The 27,569-nt window shown below is 39.2% G+C and overlaps 3 protein-coding genes across 3 annotated transcripts in view; 2 read left to right on the top strand and 1 right to left on the bottom strand.

Annotated features, from left to right (window-relative positions):
• The first annotated feature begins 147 nt into the window (after positions 1 to 147).
• Positions 148 to 5,519, top strand: LOC5505750 (universal stress protein in QAH/OAS sulfhydrylase 3'region). The gene is made up of 4 exons (XM_001626458.3): positions 148 to 331; positions 1,678 to 1,755; positions 3,546 to 3,649; positions 4,752 to 5,519. The coding sequence occupies exons 1-4, from the start codon at positions 265 to 267 to the stop codon at positions 4,968 to 4,970; spliced, it is 468 nt and encodes a 155-aa protein (XP_001626508.1). The 5' UTR covers positions 148 to 264; the 3' UTR covers positions 4,971 to 5,519.
• A 561-nt stretch (positions 5,520 to 6,080) lies between these two features.
• On the bottom strand, positions 6,081 to 7,414 carry LOC125563121 (ataxin-8-like). Its single transcript, XM_048727955.1, has 2 exons — positions 7,385 to 7,414; positions 6,081 to 6,771 (listed from the first exon to the last, which is right to left on the bottom strand). Exons 1-2 carry the CDS (start codon positions 7,412 to 7,414, stop codon positions 6,391 to 6,393), a joined length of 411 nt encoding a protein of 136 aa, XP_048583912.1. The 3' UTR covers positions 6,081 to 6,390.
• A 2,178-nt stretch (positions 7,415 to 9,592) lies between these two features.
• Positions 9,593 to 27,569, top strand: part of LOC5505747 — a 48,749-nt gene continuing 30,772 nt past the window's right edge. Inside the window, exons 1-18 of the mRNA XM_001626455.3 lie at positions 9,593 to 9,756; positions 14,698 to 14,789; positions 15,488 to 15,607; positions 16,532 to 16,788; positions 17,032 to 17,152; positions 17,249 to 17,377; positions 17,792 to 17,931; positions 18,529 to 18,651; positions 18,865 to 19,102; positions 19,493 to 19,749; positions 19,919 to 20,009; positions 20,452 to 20,546; positions 20,871 to 21,153; positions 21,661 to 22,044; positions 22,715 to 23,356; positions 24,108 to 24,506; positions 24,738 to 24,847; positions 25,186 to 25,471. Of these exons, the coding sequence (XP_001626505.3) occupies positions 14,705 to 14,789; positions 15,488 to 15,607; positions 16,532 to 16,788; positions 17,032 to 17,152; positions 17,249 to 17,377; positions 17,792 to 17,931; positions 18,529 to 18,651; positions 18,865 to 19,102; positions 19,493 to 19,749; positions 19,919 to 20,009; positions 20,452 to 20,546; positions 20,871 to 21,153; positions 21,661 to 22,044; positions 22,715 to 23,356; positions 24,108 to 24,506; positions 24,738 to 24,847; positions 25,186 to 25,471 (3,760 nt within the window). The 5' untranslated portion in view covers positions 9,593 to 9,756; positions 14,698 to 14,704. The remainder of the gene's footprint in view (positions 9,757 to 14,697; positions 14,790 to 15,487; positions 15,608 to 16,531; positions 16,789 to 17,031; positions 17,153 to 17,248; positions 17,378 to 17,791; positions 17,932 to 18,528; positions 18,652 to 18,864; positions 19,103 to 19,492; positions 19,750 to 19,918; positions 20,010 to 20,451; positions 20,547 to 20,870; positions 21,154 to 21,660; positions 22,045 to 22,714; positions 23,357 to 24,107; positions 24,507 to 24,737; positions 24,848 to 25,185; positions 25,472 to 27,569) is intronic.

Genomic DNA, 27,569 nt, shown 5'->3' with positions numbered 1-27,569 from the left:
GGTTTTCCCGGGTTTCTACTCAAACCGGTCCGAGATCTCGATAAAGCCCACTGTTTACATCAACTGTTGAGTAGCTTTCCAAAGTCACACATGATTGTACACCACAGAGATAATATAGTCTGCTCTCTTCTGATTGGCTGAAGAACAAAAGACAAGTCGAAACTCTCCAGAGTCTGGATCCCTAGCTGAGTGCTGTCCCTCGAGCAACCAATTTCAGAGACGTCACAAGTCGTGAGCAACGTGCTTTTTGATCTTACACCCACCATGGTCGCCTCCAGGAAACTGTTATTCCCCATTGATGACACAGAACATACACTAAATGCCTTTAAATGTGAGTACTACATGGCTGTTTCCTGTGAAAAGTTTGCCGTCGTATAATATAGATCGGCAAATTAGCATAGCCTGATAGCCTTTCTAAAATGATATACTGGCACAAGCTTGAATATTAAACGTAATCGCATTTAATCCACATTATTTCCAAGAAGGGTATAAGGTTTCTAAGGTTATAGAAGTCATACGTTGTCAAATGAATACACTAGTGAAAAAATCCGATGCGACTCCAAGTTTGATTATTGATTTAATACGCGAAGAGATATCATGCTGTGTTATACAACAACTTTTCAAGATTGATTTTTTTCTCTTTTCACGCAGTAAACATGTAATTTTTAAAACATCTATAAACTTTCACGAAAAGTTCTTCGGTTATTGCTCAACTGTCCTAAAACTCTGATTACGCGCCTACATAATATAAATATAGTAGAGCGGCCTATTCATTTATCATTTTATCAAGAAATTTATCATATCCTATTTATACCATGAACTCGCTCTGACACCTAATTGTTAAGTATTTATCGCTGTACGATGCGCCTGAAATACGAAATTCTCGAGCTTCGCAGGTTTAAGCAAATAAAAAGCGCGTTGTTTATCCAAGTCGCTATTTGCTAGAGGTTTGATAACTACCCACTGATTGGCAGAATGCCGTAGTAACAAGCCCGCGAGGGATTACTCCATTTGCGGAATAGAAGAAACGATATCCCTATCCTCCCTAAACCATGCGTGTTCTATTGGATAAATTAATATTTTATTATTGTACTAGAATTTGTGTGTTCCATTTTTTTTTCAAGTCGCAATGTATTTTCATAAAACAACAGTGTCGGTCATATGGGAAGTCTTTTTAGATACCTTACGCGATTGCGAAATCGATCACGAAACAATCGAACGATTAAGTTCGATAGGCATTTTTTTCGGATTTGTTCGATTGATCAGACAGGGCCCGTTTGATTTGCAAAAGCATTTTTCTCCGGCATGATGCTTTAAAGGTGAAGGACTCGCTCACAGCGTGTAAGCAAAACCATTCACTTAACTACATATATATTTACTAAACCCAAAATTCTACTTTTATATTTACTACATAAACACCTATTTCAAATAAGGTGTCACTCGAGTATATGTCGAAGCCCGCAGTGCCTAGTGGGTATAAACGTAAAAATGGCTAAATCCTGTTTAGTTAACCTGGATTTGTTTTATTGACACTTATTTGATTATTTTTGTGATACCCGCGAAGCAATGCAGTTTAGGATACATGGATTTTCCTAGAGCATTTTATTTCAAATAGCTATATACAACTATATACTATACAATTTCCACCTAACGTGTGCGGTGTTTTGCATTCTCCAGATTTCTTGGACAAGTTTCGTTTGGATGACGATCACGTGATTCTCTGTCACGTGGTGAAAGGGATCTCCGTATCAAATGGTAAGCAGATATGACACTGTTCCTAAATTTCCGAGTAGGCCTGGAACCATCTTCTAAAAAAAGTGTTCCTTCGGGCCAGTGCTGAAAAAAAACGCAAGACTAGTTCCAGTACCGCGCGGTTAAACAAGCCTTTTTGTTTTAAAATGGCGGCTTTTTACCGGCGAACTGTCACATTTTGGCGAATGCTAAGTAAATTAAATTAAATTAAAAAATTTAATTTAATTTAATTTACTTAGCATTCGCCAAAATGTGACAGTTCGCCGGTAAAAAGCCGCCATTTTAAAACAAGAAAACAAGAAAACTAGACCAAACCAATTTTCTTTATGACTCCCTCATTATCACACAAATCTGTCATCTTTTGTACAGTATGTCAAATCAGCGACTGAAGTCAGCCTTTCGTACCTTTTCTCGAACGATTCAACACTACGATTGTGCTTGTTTTCGCCAGAGCACGCGCATGTGCATACGTTATTCAGCACTGTCTTCCTTCGGTATGTCGTCCCCAGGGACCCCGAGCGTAAGATGTGGGACCTGGGGACGAGAGAGCAGAGGAGACTAGACGCTGGAACATTCCGCGGGATGGGCATGGGCATGAATAGAAAAAAAAGTATCGTTTGTATATACACCGGGCGAAAGTAGTGGGTTGTAATCATGAAATATCAAAGTCTTATGTGACTTTGATATATTTGAATAATTTGACATTCTTTTTCAAGAATTTTTTATTCCAATATCTTGAACCTCTTCAGAGAGGCAAAATGAATTTTAAGAGCCGCCAATTAAATGAAAACATTGATCAGTGAGTACAGCCTTATCAATAATAACAACTTTAAGCTCATAACCGGCATAAACACCCAGTAAGTACTTTTATTATATACATACTGAAATACTCACTGAAAACATATTCAGTAAATTTTCGTTCGTTCACTGGTCTCAGCAAATCAGAGGCGCGAACGGATGTTTTTTCACCGTGAAGAAAAGTCGTTCGCGGTTCTGATTGGACGAACTATATATTTTCACTGCACTTACTTGAAAGGCTTCAATCCCAACGTATTAACGAGTGCATAAAAATCGTACAAGCATTTGCCATTTAGTAATTTATTTATTTATTTCCGAGATTTTAGAGATTAAAAAGTGCACTACTTGTGTTACATGAGCTATAGTGACATTAGCGAGACATATTCATTTCAATGTAAGTTTGTCTGTCTTCAACTGAACCGTCGAACAGCACAAACCTCGGAGCCTCTTTAGCCAAGTCTAATAAAATGTTATGTTATAAGCTTATTATATATTTCTCAGTATGTATAAAATAAACAAAATACAATATGGAAAGTGCTTTGTACAGCTTTTATTCACTCGCTGTTTTGTATCAAAAAAACTCACTCGCTCGCCGCGCTCACTCGTTCGTTTTTTGATACTGCACAACTCGTGAATAAAAACCGTACGCGCCGCACTTTCTATGTAGTATTTTCTATAACAGGAATAACGTAATCCAATAATAGGATTTTTTTACTATGATAAAACATTGCTAACAAAGTATAGATTCTATACAAGAGTTCCCTGCGCTAAGAGATCACGTGACCTTTCTGGGTGGCAAATTCAAAACAAAATAATCAAACAAAAAGTAAGAAATAACTGCGCCAGTCACACCAGAGAACGACGGAAAATAAAATCTTTAATTTAATCTTTATTTTGCCGCTAAAAGCCTGAGCGTGTACTAGTTTGCCACCCAACAGTCATGTGATCTCTTAGCGCAAGTCCCCTATTCATCTTGTTTGTGTTCTTCTCATCAGCCGCAGAGAGGGAAAAGCTGCTGGACGAGGCGATGCAAAAAAGCAAAAAGGATCATGAAAAACTAGCGGAAAAATACCGTCTAGAGGCAAAGGATATTGAAAGGGTACGTTAACAAAATCACCAGAAGGTTGGCAATAGCACATAAGGAATTCGCTTCACCTTCTCGCAAAGACTTGAAGATCAAAGCCCTGTAACAATCTTGAATCAGGGGCAGCGGAAGAGGGGGGGAGGGTAGGGGCGCCACCCCATAAACGTACATAAACGCTTTTTAACGAACGGGTTTCAAGCGGTACATATGCAACCGACAACAAATTTGTTGAACAGTTTTTAAACTGTTAAAAAACCCCGTGCAGAAAAACCTAGGTTATCCTCCGCGTTCTTATAAATAGCACTTAAGAATTTGAAACCACCACCAACCCCTCCCCCTGAATCCACCAACTACCCTCTCCCTGAAACCACTACCCACCCCTTCCTCCAACTTTCGCCCCCAACTAATGGGACCACTCCGCCGCCCCTGTGAATAATTTCATCTTGGGGGACCCCCAGAGCCAGGCACGAAAGAGCTCATGGGAACCAGACGGGAAAAAATAGGGAAAGGAGGGGAGGGGGTGGATGTGAAGAAAGCAAAAGACGTATGTTCATCCTTCTCCCCTTCCCTGGAGTGGGGTATCCACGGTATCCAGTATCATAGCAGCAGGGCCATGGTGGATCGTGAACCAGTCTGTGCCATATCCAGTGTGGGTCATTCTTTTTATGTGCCTTCCAAATGTTAATACTATAATTTTTTTCAGTGATAAATAAAATTGAATTACGTAATTCTTAGTCTATATTCTTCAAGGATCAATTCCGTGTTACCCTAGGTACCAGAGCCTCCATACTTCTCTCGTCCAGGGCTGAAGAAAAAAACATCTATGCCGAACTCTCGTTGAATGAAGGCTCCTTTTTAAATAAATCAAGTCAAAGCTCGTTATATATTGCTTGCAGAAGTTTAAATCTTGTGGGTTTATTTTATACTTATAAATTTGTTGTATTTTATCGCGTAAAGACACATGCAAACTCGAAACCACCAATGGTGACGAGTTTGTTGGTGGCGAGTTGGCGTTGTTGGCGAATTCACAGTGGCACTCGATTTGAACTCTGTTGTGCCCATTGCACCAGTTTCTACAATAGACAGTAAATACTAGTCGTATTATATTTGTTTTCAGTTGACGTTGAGCTTCGAGCTGGTTTTCGGCAAGCCCGGGGAGTCTATTGTCCAATTCGCCAAGGAGGAGAAAGTCGAGGCCATCGTGATGGGGAGTAGAGACCTGGGCACTTTTGCACGAGCCCTTAATAGCAGCGTCAGCAATTATGTAGTACATCATGCGGACCTTCCTACCGTCATAATACCAAGAAAGCAAACAGCGGAGGCGAAACAAGCCTAGACTGGACTAATTTTCAAGTATTGTTAGCCCTAAATTTGATGAGCAAAAAAGGAATTATGTTAATGTTTTCGTAGCCTACTAGTAGGCGTTTATTGGTGTTTCCGCGAAGAAAACCCGGATTTCGCTTCGAATGGCCCCTTCTTGAATTACGACCGCGCACAAACTGGATATGAGTACAAAAAGGCAAAAGCTGGTGAGAGGGTTGGGGGGAAGAGAGTTCTTTCGCCTCTCTCGCGGAAACACCAACAACGCCTACAAATAGCTAATGTTTTCGATTCACTTGCTTACTAATAACACAGACAGTAGGTAGAATCAAGAAACAAGTAGTAATCTTAACGGATGTATTAGTTCTTGTCTTTCCCTCTTTTGATATTTCACGTAACTCTCTCCCCACCCAAGAGCTATTTTATTGTTCTTGAACCTTTTTGGGATTTTTTTTTCTATCATCATGTCTATCCATAATGAAATGTTCTTCGCACTCCGCTCCTTGCATGATGACGTGCACCAGCACATCCATTTGCGTAAAAATAAACTGTTATAAAAAAACAATGAGTTCTCAGTGGTAGTTATGCAACGAGTAATTCTTATAAAACAGCGTTTACAAAACAATATCCTTAAACAGTTAGAAGGATATAATTCGTCGTTGTTTTAGTTGTCATTCTTGTTGCTTCAGCTGATGACGGTGATGCTCTTGCTGTTGTTGCTTCAGCTGATGACGGTGATGCTCTTGCTGTTGTTGCTTCAGCTGATGACGGTGATGTTCTTGCGTCATCAGCTGAAGCAACAGCAAAAGTATCACCTGATGACGGTGATGTTCTTGCTGCTTCAGCTGATGACGGTGATGCTCTTGCTGTTGTTGCTTCAGCTGATGACGGTGATGCTCTTGTTGTTGCTTTAGCTTACAACGGTGATTCTCTTGTTGTTTCTTTAGCTGGACGGTGATGCTCTTGCTGTTGTTGTTCCAGCTGATGACGGTGATGCTCTTGCTGTTGCTGCTTCAGCTGATGACGGTGATGCTCTTGCTGTTGTTGCTTCAGCTGATGACGGTGATTCTCTTGTTGTTTCTTTAGCTAATGACGGTGATGCTCTTGCTGTTGTTGTTTCAGCTGATGACGGTGATGCTCTTGCTGTTGTTGTTTCAGCTGATGACGGTGATGCTCTTGCTGTTGTTGCTTCAGCTGATGACGATGTTGCTCTTGTTGTTTCTTTAGCTGATGACGATGTTGCTCTCTTCCTGTTGTTGCTTTAGCCGATGACGATGTTACTCTTGTTGTTCCTTCATCTGATGACGGTGATGCTTTTGCTGTTGCTGCTTCAGCTGATGACGGTGATGCTCTTGCTGTTGTTGCTTCAGCCGATGACGGTGATGCTCTTGTTGTTGCTTTAGCTTACAACGGTGATTCTCTTGTTGTTTCTTTAGCTAATGACGGTGATGCTCTTGCTGTTGTTGCTTCAGCTGATGACGGTGATGCTCTTGCTGTTGTTGTTCCAGCTGATGACGGTGATGCTCTTGCTGTTGTTGCTTCAGCTGATGACGGTGATGCTCTTGCTGTTGTTGCTTCAGCTGATGACGGCGATGCTCTTGCTGTTGTTGCTTCAGCTGATGACGGTGATGTTCTTGCTGCTTCAGCTGATGACGGTGATGCTCTTGTTGTTGCTTTAGCTTACAACGGTGATGCTCTTGTTGTTTCTTTAGCTGATGACGGTGATGCTCTTGTTGTTTCTTTAGCTGATGACGGTGATGCTCTTGCTGTTGTTGCTTTAACTTATGAAGGTGATGCTCTTGCCGTTGCTGCTTTAGCTTATGACATTAGCCTTAATAGCCTCTCGGATAAAACTCTTCAAGTGCCCTTATCAGCCATACCTTTGTTATGGTTTTTATTTAATATTGGAAGGCACATAATTTGTTAAAGCTTGAAAATAATCATCTAAAAATAAAGTGTATTACTTTATTTACCAAATTCAATTTAAAACATCGTATTGGCTTCCTCGTATCAGCCAATGGAAATTGATGCATTTTCAAATTGGTATGATGACAAAATGACGGCGACTTGGTATTTCAAATTAACAATTTCCTAGCATACGCATATGATTTTTAACAATCTTATAGATATGTTTTATGAACGAAATCTGCTGAAAAAGGTATCTGGGCGTGTCCTGATTATACATTAACCCATGGGTATGTTACCCGTTACCAAGGATAACTGGATATTTGGGTCTAAGGCCTTAGCCGCTGACCGAAAGCAATGCGCCTCCCACTCTCAGTCTGTCAGCAAAATGTAGAAAGGCATCAAAGTGACTTCGTATTATTATCTCAAAGGTATTTCAAAATCATAATCCCTTACTGTGAATTAAAGTCGTTTCCTTGCTTTATGCTGGGAATGTAACGTTACCTTTTTTAAATACGATTTTACCGGTGAATAATAACCCAGGTGACCGGACATGACGAAAAAACCCTAAAAAGCGCACTTCGAAGAAATGGAGAAAGATACAATTTCTTACAATGGCCATCAGTTCCTTGTATTCCGGACTGATTTCCCCTTTTCAAACACAAATTACGCAAGGCTAAAATGCACATACCCAGATTTAGGCTTTTTTAGATATTTTTTCCTTGATCATCCTTGCGCTATGAGCTCAGGCCGAAAAGCTCAAATTTGAAAGTCATTTTACAAAAAGTCGCATCGATTTAAAAAAAAGTCGCATTTGATATTTTGTTTGATATTACTCACTAAGTACTTAGGGGAATTTTCCGCCTTATTTGATGTGAAATGAGCTTATTGGAAACGTCAAGTCATGTTTTTCCGTCATGTCATGTGACCGTATTATAAATGCTAAATAAGTGCCAGGTATATTTACTAACAAAGTGTTCCTTCATCAACTTTAACTTAACTTTAAGCTTACTTAAGTAAGTTAGCTTTCATAGCTCCGGCGAAAAGATAATAGTCTTACGAGTTTTTTCCGGATAGTGCAAAAGTTTATTAGTTATTTTTTACTGAAGAGACGTGTTACGGAATTATCGCAAAGTGTGCGGACAGGCAAACCCACAGGGTACCCGCGCGATGACCAAAAAACTGAGTCGCATAGTTAATACCATTTCTCTATACCATTGGAGCTCCGCGCACTCCGCGCGCTGGCGCCGCTATGATAATAGATTTAAATAGCGCTAAAAGGATAGATATTTCAGGCGTTTCTAGGCTCCTGCCTCTCTATCAGTGTCTAGTGGGCCACTAGATACAGATGAAAAGGCAGGAGCCTCGGAACTTCTGTAAGTAATATCTATCTATCCTTTTAATCGCTATCCAATTCTATAATCATACTACCAGCCACTTACATCACCTCGTTATATTTTTAACAAGTTCTGACGAACTAGGCAAGTTCTATTCTATTACATTTATATAGCACTTCTATCTAAGTAATTTTAGTTGCGCATAGATACAAACATACTTAGCATCAAACCCGAGCAGTGAATAAGAATATTAAATTGGAAAAGATAAAAGAATAAAATTTGCCAAACCTAAATTATTCATAATCATCTTAAACGATGAATCAAACCAAAAAGGCGCATTCTAGAAAATCAATAACTTTATGTTTGTTTATTTTTTTATATTTTCTTTTTCACCCTCATGACTTTTTGTTACGCATTGTGTGTTTATCAACCAGTTAGCTTTAATTTTCTTTTGTCTAAAATGTATTTTTTTAAATTTTTATTTGCATTTGGTGTTGCATCAGTTTTAAAATCCCAAACTTTACAAGAACCACAGATGCAACCAGCTGCTTGTTGTGCAAACATTAAAAGAAAAAGGTGTTGATGAAGATATGTTCTCGCCCGCCCGCCGCTAATGTTGTAATTTTTTATAAACTCAAGCAAGAAAACTCTCTTCGCGCTGAACCGTTCCTTTTGATATATACCCCCATCGCCTTAATTGCCGACCCAAGATATTGCAAATGGTGGTTCAATGTATTAAAACTATGCCAAACTCTTCCAAACCCTCAACTGTGTTCGCTTAAGAAATGTCGATCAACCACTCCTTTGTTATTGTTTATCATTGAAAATACAGCGGTTTATTTGCAAGGAAACCTCAGAATAACAATCTACGAATGAAGTCTGACATGTTATTAACGATATTTGATTGAAAATATCTTGGTTACTTGATTGATTTAGCCGATAGAAATGGTTGCCTTGTGTCACTTGGCCTATTGAGGGGGAGTATAAAATGGCGGCGTGATTGGCCTTCTTTAAAGAGGGCGGTTCACCCCGTGACCCGCCACTGTATCCTTCTGTTGTTCGGTAAGTATAATCAAGGAGCAGGTCTATGCACTCTGTAACACGATGAGATGCTCTTTTTTAAGAGACTGAATTAAGAAAGAGCATATATTTACATATCCTGGATTATCCTTCGAACTGTAACATTATCGAAAGGGGCCTTATCGAAAGGTTCCGAAAAGGATCTTAGGTTTGTAGAATTTTCGAGTACCAATTACTGTACGCGGTATCCAATATGACCATACGAAAAATAGAAATAACACAATTAACAAATCACATAGCACCTGTCAGACTTGAGCAAATAAAAACCAGACTAATTTCCGACATTATACACACTGTAGCTTTTTGTAATGTTTGTTCGCCTATTGGTCGGCTAAGATTTCTGTTCGCGTAAATATTATTCAGGATAAAAGTTCACAGTATTTACTTTCTGGCAACGTTGAATCAACAGCACAAAGAGTCGAAACAGGAGAAACAGTGACTAACGGATAAACTGAAGTGAAGAAAACCTAGACAACTTAGGTAAGTCATGATTTCACAAGAAGATGTAGCATTCTTTTCTAAGTAGACGTTACCATTGCGATTCTCATTAAATAAAATAATTCGTTTTCATAATTCTTGACCTTCCTGAACTCACAAGTAGCAAAAAAACACTAAACTAAAACAGTTTTCATGTGACTTGTGATAGAGCCACTGTAGGTGTAGTGATTCTTTTACTTCTTTTTATGAAAAAAAGGAATAACTGTTATTTTTAGTCCTACAAGAAATTGCTTTTCCGGCTCATTTTATCCCTCGGAAGGGGGCGCTCATTTTTGATTCTGTAAACAATGCCAAAAAGCTAAACGAAATCAATTGTTATCGGCTTGGTCCATTAAAAAAGACCTTTTTATTAAAAGCACTATTTATTGGAATTCTACGTCTTAATATGTATGCAAAACATAGTTTAAAGCAAATAGAAAAATTCATTATTGCTTTACTCATGGTTTACCGAGTTTCATTTCATTGTTTTTATTCGTTATTATTTACAAGCTCCCAACTAATCGCACAAAATGTCGAAATAGGATGTGCGTAAGCATTGAACTTAAAGATACAGTCTTTTCAAATTGTTAACAAAGCTGCTCAATATTTATTTCTAATCAATTCTCCTAGTGTTAGAAAGCAGCAGATTTTATAGAGAAATTCACCATCGATGAGGGATTTCCGCGGTAAATTTCACGCGAAACGATATTGCACGAGCTACTGTATGTGTCTTTTCTGCTACAAGAGACGTTATGTCGGTGTTTTGTTTTGGTTTTAGCCGCCGTTTCTTTCATTCTCGCAGGAGTCAAAGTCTTAGAGAAAGTTTTTCAACTTCTGGAAAATTCAGCCTAAATTTCAGAGCGAAAGTTTCTTTCCAAACAAATCGATTCATCCATAACAGAATTTGATTTTTTCAGCATAAGTTTGAACGATATGATTCGCGTTGGGACAAATTTCCCGATACACCTGTGCTTTCATTGAATTTCGCTTTTCAACTACTGACTTCCACAAAAAATCTCACTCTGTTTAGACCAATGAGAGAGCGCATAAGAATTTGACTATAGGATTCTGTATGACGATATTTAAATGAAAATATCGGTTTCGTTACTCTCTTGAATTATCAAATGGAAATGGGATTCACTAGGCATTAAGCGGGAGCACAAAATGGCAGCGTGATTGGCCTAATTTAAACTGAGCAGAAATAATTGCTTATTTTGTTGACAGTAACTTGACAGTAAGTTCGTGGACCAAAAAGGCCAATATATACATTCGTAGATGACAATTTCTGTTTTAAAAGAACAAGAACACCATAGACAAAATAAATGGACTTTAAAAGCACACTAGCATTCACACATTTGCACAGTCTATTACCCGTGCAGTTCGGCAACCATGAACAGCTGTCTTGTTTTTTATGGTATAGCCGGTTTGCCTCAGTTAAACTTCATCGGTAATAAACTGCAGGGCGACTTCGACTCGAACGAAGTGCTTTAAACCACAGCTTATATCCATGTTGGATCTAAAGCTGCGACCGGGCTGTGCTACCGTCCCGTCTTGGCCCGACTGGTGCCAATGTGTGTATGCTAGTGTGCTGTTAAAGTCAACAAAATAACGACAATAACAACAACAACAGCAAGCAAGCAAGCAAGCATTTTTATTTTAGTAGTGCCTTCTGAGACAAAAATGTCTTTTCAAAACACGTCCGCGCCAACGGCAAATGACAATTGTCAAATAGCAGTTCTGCCATTCGCCATATTTTTGCTCACCAGTACAGGAGGAAAATTTAAATAATTTATGTGATTTGTTAACTAATCATCTTTATTCTTACTGATGATTATTATACCCATAAGCAGCAATTTGTTTTGCAACCGCCACACGCCATTTGCACTGACAACATTTATTGAAATAGCTGTACCTATTTCAATAAAGGTTGTCAGCGCAAACGGCGAAAGGCAGTTCTACGACCGAAAGGCGCTTATGGGTAGTAATTATTTGTAAAAATGAAGGTTGTAAATAAACTCAAGCGATGTCAGAACCATATATTAATTGCATTTAATGGATAGTCGTATGCATTTGAGGCAAATATTTTGGATACATAGGTCCTTTTGATCGAAGACCTGGCATTTGTCAATCGCCATACCGTTTGCACTGACAACGTTTATTGTAATAGGTGTATGCGCGTGAGTAAACGATTTTAACAACGGGCGGCAACAAAAACAAATGATCTCTGAGGTTGTAGTTTTAATTCTCCTCGTGACAACTATAGGATAACTAGAACAGCTCACGTCGCATGAGTGGTTTTTGTCAAGACGGAAACTTCACCAAAGTTTAGATACATTAGATTTTATTAAATGAGATTTGATTTAGATTAAATTAGATTTACATTTTTATTTAAATATGCCTTGCCGATAAAGCACATAACAGAACACAGTTTATGCCAGTAACTAAGGAAAATTTAACTGAGAGACATAATTAAGCCTTTCCTTGTAGCAAGTTTACGTGATGAAGGGCAGTGGGAGAATAAATTTAGATGCAGTCTACCGTTTATCCGTTTATCCATGAGATCTGATCGGACCGGGTCTTGTATGTATTAAGGTCATTTTATGAAAACGGACATTCCCTTTTCGCTGATATAATAGGTGAACTCATAAAAAAAACACTGGTTCAAAACATCGATTCTTATGACCATTTAAAGTACTTGGCAAAGCAACTTTTTTTAACGCAGGCGCATAGAATAATTACTGAATCGACGGGAGATACTTATAAACATCAAAGGATTTTGAACAAAAAATATTTTGCACTGTTTCTAAGTAGACCATTGTAGTGTTGTTGACAAGATGCCGGATTTAACAGCTAGTTCATAAGATTTGAAACTTTACTTTACTTTTTATTCGACCATCAGGCATAGCATGGCACTGGAAGCGGAGGCCATTTTTAAAAGCTCGAGAAATGATTATTTTAGCTAAAGAATAAAGGATGCCTGAGGGATGAGGGTCCTGAAGAATTCAACTTTCGAATCCTTCCGTGTGGATCAATTGGATAAGCTTTCCGAGCGCTTCCGTTTTGCTTCAGGAAGCACAAACGATGGTCACCAAGGACCACAAATGGTCCAAACAGTCCTCAATTGCTGTATCCAAGATATATCGAATGCTGGGGTTTCTACGACAAAACACTCTACGCAACTTCGACACTGACGCTAGAAGATTTGGGATACGCGAGCGATGTGTGTGCGCCAACTGCAACACGGACTTGAGATCAGCTGCATGACGAAATGATTCGTGACCGATTTGTGGTTGGCCTAGTTAATGAGAGACCCCAATGAAAGTCCATCGAAAATGCAACCTGTGTTAGTGTAAAAAGGAAGTCACTTCCAAGCCGTATGCTTGCTTTAGATGAAAAGTAAATGACGGAGATGTGGACCATTTCCTTGGTGCTCTGGCCACTGAGGAAATCGTTGAATCACAAGTACACTCATGGAAATGTGATGGCACTAATGTCACTAATTCAGACTTGACATCAGTTACTGGTGTCTCAGTTATTCCCAAGGTACTCCTTTTGAAGTTACACCTTATTACACAAAGAAATCATAGAATGGACCTGATGGGCCGAAGCTCAACGTTTAAAAGCCAAAGAACTTGATATCTGCACCATTGAGAAGACCAGCCTTTGAAGCCCTGCTGTTGGTAGAAGTGGTACACTCCGATGAAAGTGCATGCAAAGACCACGTGCACACAAAGCATTCCAAGCTTTGGAGGACTAGGAAAACTTGATGCTGTCTAAACACCGACGAATTGCATTGCCAAAGTAGATCAGCCTAATGGCTGGTGCCGATGGTAGTTGTGCTGAGTCTATGTCGGTTTTTTTTTTTGCTCAGATAAGTGGAGCAAAACTGTTTTTTTTTACCAGATAGAGCTGGGGCAACGTTTATTCCCCCTTTGAAAGATTTTCTTAGATTTGGAATAACTTCAGCGCCGGAACATTTTCAAAGAGTGCAGCCGATCCTGGTGGGTCTTGAAGGAGTTGTATGATTTAGGCGCACTAGTGTATGGACATCGCAGGATTTGGTTAGACTTTGATTAGACAGCAATTGTGATTAGACTTACAAGCGGTCTGATAGTGCAGCCTTCAATCAGATAGCTCCTCGGCAAAGAAATTTCTGTTAGGTCTGATGAATTGTCCAAAGCGAGTGTCCTTGAATTTGTAAGGAGTACTCCGCCTCAGGTCAGGATGGACATTCGCCGACGCAGCTGACATTTTATTAGTTCTCATAATAACTGTTTATGATGAGTAGTGTTGTAGATTAGTCCTCAACTGTTTATAAAAGAAATTTGTTGTAGATTGTAGTTCTCAAAGAACTGTTGATAGATTGGAAATTTCGTTGATATTATAGAACTTGTTATAACTAAGAGAGAGGTTTGAAGAATTTAATGACGTACGTAAAATTGCTACGAAAAATGAAAAAAGATAACACAACTGGTGTTAAAATGAAGCTCGGAGAATCTTAAAAAATGTTATTTACCAGATATGGCAATCCACTCAATATCTAAATAATTTCGGTATTTTTTCACTGTCTTTTTTCTGGTTCCCGGACAATTTCAAATTCAGATCATCAGAATAAAAAGAATACTTAGCATCGATTAATTACAGATAAAATGGTAAATTACGTCGAAATTTTAATAACACAAATTTCATCAAATATATTTTAATAGGGATTTAATTAGGCTCCATAGCTTTATGATTTTACTGCATGCACGCAAAAGAGGCCCACTCCATCAGATCTTAGGAATACACGGATAGACCGTAGTCTAATGCGCGTTTTTGAATAATATTAAGACTAGAATTTGGCTCGATTACCTGAGGCGACCAGACTTGAGTTGCGTAAGCAAAATGTTAGTAATGATAATAATGTTTGTTGTGATTAACTTAAATGAAGTATTCATGCTTCAGGCCGAGGATGCGGGCCCTGTTGATGGTCACGCAAGTTATGGTCACGCTAGCAGTAGGCTGTGTGGCAACCAGCCCCTCTCCACAACATCCAGGTAAAGTTAACCAATCAGAGTGCGAGGATAACTAAGCACAAATAAAGCTATACTAATTGGTAATATTTGGCATTGAGTATATCTGTCCGCGCTGAAGCGATAAAAGTAACTATGACAGGATAAAAAAACTTTATGCTAAACGTAAATGTTTTGCGGATGTCACTAGTAAACAAGAACGTCAAGGCTTTGCAAAATAGATTATTACAGGTACATCAGGGCCCGCGGAGCGGGCGTGATCTTGGTATTGCCAACTCTTTGGCCATAACTGACCGCGGAGCCGCGGCGGCCATGTATGTCTTTCCTCTCGCCGATTTCTGGTATTGCTCGGGCAATACCGGCAATACCGGTTCCGCGGTCCCTGTACATATGGATTCTTAAGTGCATTCTTATTTAAAACACTGCGGGTACATGGATTGTATTTTCGAGTGCATTCTTATTTAAAACACTGCGGGTACATGGATTGCATTTTTGAGTGCATTCTTATTTAAAACACTGCGGGTACATGGATTGCATTTTTGAGTGCATTCTTATTTAAAACACTGCGGGTACATGGATTGTATTTTCGAGTGCATTCTTATTTAAAATAGGCGAATGCAACTTATTATTACAAGTTAAAAAAAGAAAGATGTTCCCGTCCCATGTTCTTAATTTTTTTATTTTTTAAAAATCACTAAAATTGGCATTGCTATTATCTCCAGGAGACTGCAAATTCGACCACAATACCCTTTGTGGGTGGAAGAATGCAAACTATTTCAAGTGGATATTAAGAAGAGGCAGAACTTCGAGCTCCAATACAGGACCAGATACGGACCACTCTGGTAAAGAGAGGCTTGCCATTTACTCCGCAGCGCGGTGCTTATCCATCTCCGGCGCTTATGCACAAATGACTGGCTATGTCAGCGAAGCTTACAGCTAAATTCGTTGTTGCGCGACCTCCCAGAATCTAAAATTCCTTTCTTCGTTTGGGAATAGCGCGTAGTCAATCAAACCAAACAATCAAAACAAGACAGACCGCCCCCAAAGTTTGTGTCCGATTACGCACTATTCCCAAACGAGACAAGGATGTTGGATTCGCACAACAACGAATTTGGCTGTAAGGCCTTGCAAACGAGTTCTGCAGAAGTCTATTTGCGTTTGGAAAAAGCAGTTACTTTAACGACATATGCAACCCAGGCATTTGAAGTCTCATCGGGATTCCTGTGGTTGATTCACAAGAGTTCCGAACAGAACACAAAGGGCAAGGCTGTGTATTTTACGATTGGCTATTTCTTTAATTCAAATCCTTCTATTTAAAGCGGCTTTTGTTACTATTTTAGTGAGGCGTTTAATAAACCGGCTTTAATGATTTGGTATGAATCAACACAAGGTTGAAAAGGTATGTTAAACGCCTCTGTGAAACAGAGGTTGCGTTCTGTTTCACAGAGGCGTTTAACATACCTTTTCAACCTTGTGTTGATTCATACCTTGTCTACACCACGCCTACGCATACCATCTAGTTTTCCTACAGCTTGCCTGTAGTCTTTCTAGTTTTCCCACTCAATGATTTGGGGCTGATTCCTGGAAAGCATGTTAGCGATAACCCAGGGATGAAATCTCGATATTTGATTGGATAAAAGAGGCATTCATCCCTGAGTTAGCGTTAACTTGCTTTTTAGGAATCCTCCCTGGTGAATACATTTGCCACACACTAAAAACTCATTTAGAGCTTGCATTCACGAATTAAAAGAATTCTTTTTTTTAAGGAAAAGGATTCTATATCTATATCGAATCTTCAAACCCTAACGTTTACGACATGAAAGCGAGGCTCGTCAGTCCTCCCCTCGTTGGTCACGTGGCAATGACGTTCTATTACCACATGTATGGCAGTGGGATAGAGACTCTATCTGTGTACAAAAACGGTAGTCATGGAAACTATACCAGACTGTGGAGTCGCTATGGTAACCAAGGGAACCAATGGAGATATGGCTGTGTCCCGCTTAACGATAGCGGCACTTACGAGGTGAGCGTGGTTGCTCATCTTTTCATTGAAATATTTTATTTTTTCGTCGCTCTTTCGCGCGATGGGCGCAGCCATTTTCGTGCTTATTTTGGCTTTAAATTTAAATAAGGAGTATAAAGGTTTGTTTTAATTTTGACAAAAATGACATTGGTTATTTCTTCATGGTCAAAGCCATGTTGAAGTGTCTCACCCCCCTCGTTCATTGCTGATTTGACGGTTATCTATATTTTTGTCCTGTACCAGATTTCATTTGAAGCCATCACAGGCGGAAACTATTACGCTGACACCGCGCTTGATGACATCAAATTTATCAACCAATCACAGTGCAGCAATAGCGGTGTCAATACCGTAGGCCCGTCCTCGTGTAAGTGCTGCTGACAGCTCATTTACTTTTTAATTATCACCTTAACCGTCATGGAAACATTGAAACTCGAATAGAAACGTGATCAATTTTTTCTAGTTGACTGCTCGTTTGACGGTGACTTTTGTGGCTGGAGAGACGTCGCTTATCTTTTATTGTCCAGCTTAACATGGGCAAGGCGTAAGGGACGCTCGATATTAAGCTCTGGTCCAATCACCGATCACTCAGGTTGGTATAAAAATCCTACACATTTTCTAGGATGTGTCTGTCTTTAAAACTGATACGGAAATATGAAATTCCTATCAAAAAGGCGACTTTTTGAGAGATTTAAGAGAAGTTTTTGTAGTAAAGAGAAAAAAACTAGCATACCTATTATAATGGACAATGCATACCCTTTATAGTGGATATTCGTCATGGCCACTGTACGGTTTGAAGTGGGATACTGATACTGGGATACTAAATGATGTCGAAAGCTTGGGGCAACGGTCCACATTAACTGCCCTTGATTTTCCTCAATGCATGTCATAGTTTCTCATGTTTCTTTTTTTTTTGCAATTTTTTTTTGTATGTGCCGTATTATCTAGTAGGGGTTTAAGTCCACTTGTCCTATGTATATCGTAAAAGAAATTAACCCGGTTTTAGGAAACGGTTCCTATCTCCTTGCGACGGCTCCTAAATGGTCATCCAGTATGGCTACACTTATCAGTCCAAGTACTAGTGGCCAGCGGTGCATCACGTTTTATTATCACTCTCATCCTTCTGATGCAAGTCAACAACTGCAGGTCAGTGAAGAACTCACCGAGAACACTTGTACGCACGACTTGATGGAGAATCACCACTAAGTGGTACATGCAAACTACAGTATGGCATCTAAACTGTGACCAACTATATTATTCTATCTTTGGAATGCTGTTTCATCCATGATGTGTTTTTGCAATAACAAAGCTTGTTAGAATGTAGCTTTGATACAAATGTACATCAATGGAACTTCTATGAAGGGAAGGGGTTTTTTGAGCAATACTTAAATTATATAAAATGAACAACAAACTTTTTCAATAATAAATCTTTAACGAAAACAGTTTTATATTAACGTAAAGATGATGGGGAAATCAAACAAAATGTGTAAACCTATAATACGCCGAGACACGGAAGCATAGAAAAAAGGTTGGCCTGCCAATCAGAGAACGCCCACAACCCATGCTTCGAAACGTCAGACAAAAGACAAATGCATACCAACTACAACACCGCAAAGTTGGAAAACAAATTAACTTTATTTAAGCCATAAGCTGAGGTCCATGTGGCATCTAGTTTGTGTTGATTGATAAGGATGTATAAATAATATATTTACAACGTTTAAACGCATTTTGTTGTGTCTATAGGTAAAGCTGTTTCGCAGGAGGCAACCCGGATCAACCGAATCAGTCTTGGTGAATCTTTTGTATACAGAGAAATACGAGTGGCGATTTGTGGCAGTGAATCTTTCACACCATTTTCCATATCAAGTAAGAACGTTGATATCTCGAGTAAGAACGTACTCTTGGCGATAAAGGCGGTTCAGTTGTTTATCATTATGTCGTTTATGATCATTGTTGTTGTAACAGTTATTGTGACAATGGTAATGTCGATGGTGCATTTTCTGATAATGAAGATGGTCATGGTTTGTAATACTAGTGGTAAAAACCAGAGAAATAACTATGTAATATATCATCCGCAAGGTTCTTCTAAGAGCGCCTTATGGCAGTGCCATAGATGAGGTCAAGCTGCTAGATGGCGCATGTCCTGTTGAACTGGGTGTCCAGACGTCAATCAAATTCAACTGCACGTTTGATGTCACACCAAATAGCAGTGTCTTGTGCGGCTGGTCCAACAACAGAAATGACGTTTTTGATTGGTCGAAGAAATCCGGGCAAACACCTAGTAGAAATACGGGTCCCACAGGAGATCATACAACAGGTAATGACACTCACATTAATATGGTATGAGAGGCTCATAAAAAGGATGACTCTCCATTAGCTCTACTTTCTTGATACATTTAATTAAGAAGGAAACTTTTCAAATCCCGCCACTAGCATAACTAATAAAAAACATAGCAAAACATGGAATGTCTTCAGATAGGCACACAACATAATACGAAACTCGCTAATCTACTACTAGACGTTTGTCTGTGTCTGAAGAAAATCGTGAAGATGAAGGAAACGCGGCTTCCGTTTTAAATAGCCGCCATATTTCGTCGCAAACGAGTTTATTACACTAAAACCACCGAGTAAGGGCTACCATCGCTCAATAAAAGTTAATATTACTGTTTGATGATGCTGTTTTTTCTCTGTCTTTTTTGGCCGCAAGGTAAAGGCTATTACATTTACATCGAGAGCTCTTATCCCAGACGAATGGGCGATAACGCGGGTCTAATCAGTCCATCCCTGACAGGCGCATGGTGTATGTCATTCTACTTCCACATGTATGGCGCAGAGATGGGAGCCCTACTGGTATATGTCAAAGACAAAGAGGGCAACCTAAAACCAGTTTGGGCAATTTCTGGTAATCAAGGCAACCAGTGGCGACGTCAGGAAGTGTCGCTGTACGGTGATGGTCCATATCAGGTAAGAGAAATATGTCTTGAATTGCATTCATATTGAAAGAACGAAGACAGTTTCAAAATCTACATCGAAACAAAACAAAACATATATGACGAATTTCACCCCTCGAATAAAAGCGTAATCAAATGGGTAATTTCTCTATTTCTGTTTACCTGTCCTGGTTATATGTCAGGTTGTTGTGGAAGGAGTGGTTGGACGAAACTTTAGAAGCGATGCATCAATTGATGACTTCTCCTTCAGCCCAGGATTTTGTGAAAGCTCCGGTGGGTCTCAGCCATTGAAGGCGACTCGATCTATTGTTTATCATTCCTTATAAGCAAGTCGATGACCAAGCTAAACACGATGGTTTTGGTTGTGGGTAATTCTCAAGGCCGGTGCAGGCCGGTTGAGGGGTCAATAGGTTAACAAGGCACAAATAAACAAAAGCAATCGGGGAAAAATATGACAAAAGGAAAACAAGACGTAAGCCCCATTAAAATTCTTCCACTACGGGAAGGAAAAGGAGCATTATGGCTGGCTGGACCGTCGTTAGTTTATAATTGTAAATAATTTTTGTGGCCTCTGATTATGTAAAGCAGTGTTTCACTTTGACAGGCTGTACAAACTGTTTTTGGTCTTTTTTGTAAATTCTGCTAAAAGTTGGTCAGGGGTCAATGGGCATCAGCCAATAAACAGCAATCCTGTTATTTTAATGACTTTCCGCAGGCAGGGTATGGACATTTCGTTTGATGTCTGATGCGCAAAGAGTGTTCATCGACAATCATAAGATGCTTCAAACAAACGAGGAGTTTACTTTTGAGGTAGGGACCTGCTACCATTATATATTGTAAAAAAATATGCTGGTCTGTCATATTCAGTAGTCGTTCGATCCATCCCTAAGTAAGCTGGAGAGTCAGCCGATCAATCGTTTAGTCAGTCGGTAGGTCAGTAAAGTCTGTCGGTCAGTCAGTTTGGTCAGTTAAGTCGATCGGTCAGTCAGTTCGATCATTCAAGTCGATCAATTAGTACAGTAAGTTTTTTCGGTGCTTGGTTTGTTAGCTGGTCAATCACTAATTTATTCAGCAAACTAATGCCCAGTCTTTCGGTCGAATGACAAGCTCACTATTAACTTTTTTTCCAAAAAGGTCCCTGATCAAGTAATGAACCAGTCCTTCGCAGTTCATTTCTACAGCCCCTTGAGTGTGAGTTCCTGGAGGCAAATTAAACAAGATAATCTGATCGACGACTCTAGAATCTACCCCAAGCGCAGGATTGTATCAATGTTAAATGGCACCGGCCCCAGGGTTTACGTGTTCAACGTCTGGTCAGAGAAAAGTCAAATCATCACAATAAACAACTCGTCATACACACAGTGCTGTAATGACGTCACTGACAGCTACATCCAGGCGATCAGTATGAACAAAACAAGTGAGAGCATAGCAGAAATTCTAGAGGGCAACATGAAAAAACTTAGTTATATTCTTATGCTAATTCGAAGTAGAAGCAATAAAGTATGGACTAACATTATTTTAAATGAAGTCCATCTCCAAAATTTTCTTCTCTGTGCCTTTATTGGTCTAGAATTTTTGGAGGTCGTTACGAGCCTCTCTTTTCCACTGGTCTACTCTTAAAATCTATACTTTTTCTAGTGCAATCTAAAGGCACAGATAAAATTGTTCAATTAAACAAATAGTTCGATCCTAACCATAGTTAGTACTAACTATGTCCTAACCCCCTATTTTTTGTAACTGGCCTTGTTTGTTTGCTTTGTGGCATGTGATTATGGAGGCCAGTTTTGCCGTTATATACACTGAATACTATTGCTGCACGGATCTTGAAATAAAATATATCCGATAATAGTTACCTCTCCATTGAACGTTACGCATTTTCTAGTATTGCGTTACTATTTTTTCTATTTTGATTTAATGCATACAGATTTGTCCAGCAACTCCAAGTGTCCGCCAGGTTGGTACAGAATTAGAAATTCATGCCTGTTCTTCCAGCAAGCCAATTTTAACTGGGAGTCAGCATTAGTCAGATGCCACGGTATCAACAGTAACGTCGCCTCATTTCAATACAAGAAGGATCTTGACCAAGTCTATGATATTCTGCGTGACCTTAAAACGTACGCAATGCTGGTTGGCTTAAAAAGTTTTCCACGCTGGAGATGGGAGAGCGATAATATAACAATTCTGAATTCTGTTGAAAGTGATATCTTTAAGAAGTGTGGCACGCTCGTCAAGAAGATTGGAGGACCGTGGGTAATGTCCGGTGTGCCATGCAGGAAAAAGCATCACTTTATCTGCCAGGACATAACCGGTGAGTCAATTATCGATTTATAGTCTAGACAATCTACGAACTATAACAGGCAAACCTCCAAGGGAAAAGCATCACTTTATCTGCCAGGACATAACCGGTGAGTCAATAATCGATTTATAGTCTAGACAATCTACGAACTATAACAGGCAAACCTCCAAGGGAAAAGCATCACTTTATCTGCCAGGACATAACCGGTGAGTCAATAATCGATTTATAGTCTAGACAATCTACGAACTATAACAGGCAAACAACCTCCAAGTGATAAAGTCTAGATAACTTTGAAAAGAAGGCAAATAAATGGCTATAAAATCTGGAAGTCAAAATTAAAGAAGGAAATGTCTAATAGATAAATCACTAACGAAAATAAGATCTGATATATGAATTAATTCAATATAAGTTTCAAATGGCTTTTAATATTGGCAAGGCTATCTTTTTTCGGTTGAAAGGGTTTAATGCACTCAAGAACAGGTTTTGGACGCAAAGTATTGCAAGGTAAGTCACGTGAAGTAAGGATTGGTAAACTGTGATAAGGCAAGATAAGGAAAAGAGAAATAGTGTCACTGGTAAGGTACGGTATGATACAACAAGGTGATATGGTTAAGGCGAGGTAAGATGAGAAAGAAATGATAAGCGAAGTTAAGAAGAATTATTGTTTTCATTCATGGTACAGAAACCCAAAACCCGGTCGCCGTATACCCCTTGGATGCTGTTTCAAGAGAACATGAGATCAGCCCTGACACACCACTACCAAGGGCGGTAGGGTTAAATATTGGTATATCGCCTGGAGTAAATTGGCTAGGTACAGCTTATTATTTCCGAGGGATAAGCTCTTCATACGTGGAGATACCAAACGATGGTGGCTTGGATGTGCGATACTCTATAACGATGCTAGCATGGGTCTATCCCGTTAACGACATTGGACCAATCATAGATTACAGGCAGTCTTCGAAAGGGGTTTATTTATGGATAGTAAGAGGCAGAATCGTCGCACGAATGATGTTTCGATCCAGCAGTCAACCGGACTTACGACTGGAAACGAAACGAGGGATGTATAAGAGAAACCAATGGAATTACATTGGGGCATCGTATGATTATGATACAGGAGAAGTACGGATTTGGAGTGGAAATAGGACAGTTTTGGTTCAAAATGCTAGGAAACACCAAGAGTTGTACACGAATACCAGAGTACGCATTGGGGCTACAAGAGGCAACAACAACGAATTCCAAGGCAGAGTGTCTTGTGTGCAGTTTTACGACAAAGCTCTGAACGACAGCCAAATAGAAGCTCAACGAAATTTGTGCCAACGGAAAGGTAGGTCTTTCAGCATATTTTAAAACAGTGTTTTTCAAATCAATTTTATCAATGCGTATTTCACAACCCTAAAAACAGAACTCATGTAATCAAGGGAGCACGGCAAAACGTCTATTTGACGCGCGATTACGATTATTACAAATATTATTATTAGTCCTTCAAACTTCTTTGCAGCCAGTCTCCTATTAACAATTATAGTCTTGTACATTGCACATGCACAATCATTTCACTTTTGGAATAAACTTTCTACTTCTGCAAAAACCGATACTACTCTGTCCGATTTTCATGCGAATCTTCCTAGCAACATCCTTCGTGAATGACCACGAGAGCATGTGATTCCAGCCACTGATATTAGATCGGTTACATAAAACGCATATGTTCCTATTAATTGTAATATTAGCATTTAATATAAAGTAATGAAAAGTATATGTAAAGTGCTTTCAAGTTTTTGGAGCTCAGGATTGCGGTTCGACTTGCCAGAAGTTTAAATACAGGAAATGTATAGAGCAGATCCGAAGAAACACGATCAGTGGAGGTTTCTAAAATTAGTGGGCCGTGTGAGTAAGCGAGTGCTTAAGTCATTTTGGGTTAACTATATGTTTAAATCATTCTTAAACTGACAGATTCTGACCTGAAAAAGCCTTGATAATGACGAAAGCGTCGACTACCAGCTTTTTGTATTATATTCATTTCTCTGGTCCAAGAACAACTTCTTGCGCATTTTTCATGACTTAATTTATTTTGATTACAGTTGCCATTGGTTGCCCTGCTGGGTTCACTCTCCTTCGAGGTCTTTGCCTCCAGCTGCAGATAAACAAGACACGTTCATTTGGCGAAGCAGCAAAGGACTGCTCAACACGTGATGCGAAACTTGCGGCGCTCATCAATCAATATCATAGACAAAGAGTCTCTAACTTCCTGTTGCAAACACAACCCAATCTTATCTCTCGGTTCTACCTTGGTCTGGTACTAGAAGGAGACGCCAGGTGGCTGGATGGAACCCCGGTAAACAGTAGTCTGATGGCAGCAAATTCAGAAGAGGTGGTGATTAGATCGGACAAACTGTGTGGTATCATTACCCAAGAATCACCGCTCCTACAGGTTATGTCGTGCCGCTCGATTACAGGAGTTGTTTGCCGTAGATATGACGGTGAGTCTTTACTCAAGATATTATAAACATTCAGAGCAATTTTAATCAAAATAGGGATCTGTTGAAAAATCGTGCTTGAGAGACAAAAGATGCAATTATCGATCTTTGAAAATTACAGTCCTTATTTAAATGTGAAGCAAATACAGGAAATGATGTAAATGAATAAGGAAACTGTACCACAGGCATGCACCCATATATGACTTATTTTATGCCTTTTTGTACACATTGTAGTTAACATCGCGCATGCTCGCAAGACGTCCTCATCTAGAAGTATCACAGGCTCGGACTCCTCATACGCAGTTGATGGATTGTACTCTACGTGCTTCGCCTCAAAAAAACAGGTATTCAATATTCAACTGATTTAATACTTCTGTCCAACAAAGCTGTGATGCACGTATTCGCACTCACACGAAATAAATATGGCATCTCTGGTCAAGAAAAGGCAAATAACAAATATGTCTAATAGCAAAGCCTGCTGCTACACCCGCATGACATTGGCAATAATATCGCAACGCTTAGGGAGGGTCAAGGACTATTTGCAAGAGGGCTTTTGGAATTAGAAGACCTTTTATCGATCTTCTTTAGGCGGCTCTGTGGTTAGATCAAATTTCTTCATGAACTATGAAAACAATGGTTACACCTACCTTGTTGACTCATGTGTTGGACGTTATTTGTACAGGAGATGGCACCATACCTGACAGTGCAGATGGATCCGAATGAATACCTTTACAAAGTAGAACTAAAGAAAAACGTCGACTGCTGCAAAAGTCACCTGGCATACATTACTGCCATATCAACTGATGAAAAGGGAGCCTCAATTCAATGCGGGGAACGCCTGCCGTATGGTGTGCATCGGAGTTACGTGTTTATTTGCGAGCGTCTAGTGAAGGCAAAGTACCTGACGATCAGACTGAGTGGGGGTAACGCATCACTGGTCATATGTGAGACTGTCACTAGGTCTATAAGTAAGTATAATATAATTGACAGAATATTATATAGAATCCTTTAGTTAAATTCTTACGCGCGGTCTCATTGGTCAAAACAGAGTGAGATTTTTTGTGGAATTCAATAGTTGAAAAGTGGAATTGAAAGCACAGGTGTACCGCGAAATTTTTCCCAACGCGAATCATATCTTACAAACTTACGCTTAGCTGAGAAGATCAAAGTTCTCATCAAACTAGTTTTGGTGATGAATGGAGTTGTTTAGGAAGAAACTTTCGCTCTGAGATTTAGTCTGAATTTGCAAGAAGTTGAAAAACTTTCCAAGCTACTCTTGCCAGTAGGAAACAAATGGCGACAAAAGTCAAAACAAAACACCGACATTACGGCTTTTGGCGCAATAAGACAAAAAAAACATGAATGAAAATACAATTGCTACGTATATTTCAAACGAAATACAAGAATTCAAAGAGTGTATCACGGCCTACGACACCAGAAAAAAGCACTAGAGTCGCTACCCACCAAGCGTAAAAATCCTGAGCTTCTGTACCACAACCGTTTTATCGCTGGTGCAGTGAGCAGCGGTCTGTTTCTGGAACTCACTTCAACAACTCCCCAATGGGCATTGCTGTCAACCTCCATGTTTACTATCAATCCGGAGGAAGTCATGATTCTCTCTAAATTTGAACGGACACGCGTTTTAGGTGAAAACTCTTTTCTGTTTTGATATGTCCATTTTCCCATATCAGGTAAGAACTTCCAATCTTTACAGATTTGGTAGCCGATTACTTCTTAGAGCGTTTGTGCTCATTCCGATAAATATCCAGCCATTAAATGTACCATCGAGAACAAAGGTGCCGCCATCAAACCGTTGTCCCTTTTTCTTGAGAACAAAATGGATTCAACTTTCTGAACGTGATAGATCGCTGCGCGACTCGTGCGATATCGTTTTTCGCGTGAAATTTACCGTGGAATTCCCTCATCGATTATGAATTTCTCTATAGTATTAATTGATTTGACTACGCCTGATAATAATTTTCGTCATCATTTCATCATAATATCCCTCTTCCAATTATCGTCCTTTTTCTGAATCCCGCTTAAAGAATCTCAATCACCCACGCCTTTGTTATTGTTTATAGTTGAAAGTACAACGGTTTCATCGCAAGGAAACTTCAAAATAACAATATACAAATGTTATGCTATTGACGATATTTGATTGAAAATATATTTAATATATCGTTACTCGCTTGAATTTGCCGATGGAAATGGATTCTTTGAAGTCACTCGGCGTTGAGCGGGAGCATAAAATGGCGGCGTGATTGGCCTTCTTTATGTCGTAAACTTGTGGCATATTTAAGACCAGCCGTCTCAGTTCGTCAAGATTTCTCGGAAAAATGAACTTTCGGCGCCCTACCTCAAAATTAAACTGGTAATAGGTATGGGTGACCTCAGTATCCTGTGAAAGTTTGAAGCAATTTGGATAAATATTTTTGGCGATAGAAGCCAAAAAGTAATTTTTCGTCTCCCGCACCCGGATTTGAGACAATTTTGTGGTTGTCACAAAAAGCCTAAAAATCAAATCGCAAAGCGTGAAAAAACAACTACCGCTTGAATAAACCTAAAGCATAGATAATAAAGAACTCCCAGGCTGAAAGATAAGCTGTTCTGTCAGCACCTTATTATTTTAGGTGATTTTATTTTATGTTATGTTTTTAGATGACTTTGAAAAGCCTTGAAATAATCGTGTAATATCGCCGATGAGATGTGGATTTGGCAAAAATGATTGCATTCATCGAAAAGAGCATCATTTTGGCTTTCGATATGTGAAATAAAATTTAGGGGCAAATAAAATCCGACTTTTTTACAAGCCAAAATATGACCCCCACTTGACCCTAATTATAAACAAATGCCGACATTCACTTGGCAATGCCTCGCTACCAAAAACTTATAAATAACAATTATAATAAAACTCCCGAAAAGAAATGATGCAATATAATACTTAAAAATGCTAGTATTTCATCAAATATTCTTGTCTCTGTGTTGTTTATATGCTTTTTAAGATTATATTTTCATTGCAGTTTAAAATCTGATGCATGATAGAAGTTACTAATTATTATATGTCCT

This window comes from Nematostella vectensis, chromosome 5, assembly GCF_932526225.1.
Source record: "Nematostella vectensis chromosome 5, jaNemVect1.1, whole genome shotgun sequence".
NCBI classification, from domain to species: domain Eukaryota; kingdom Metazoa; phylum Cnidaria; class Anthozoa; order Actiniaria; family Edwardsiidae; genus Nematostella; species Nematostella vectensis.
This window is presented reverse-complemented; position numbering and strand designations above follow the sequence as displayed.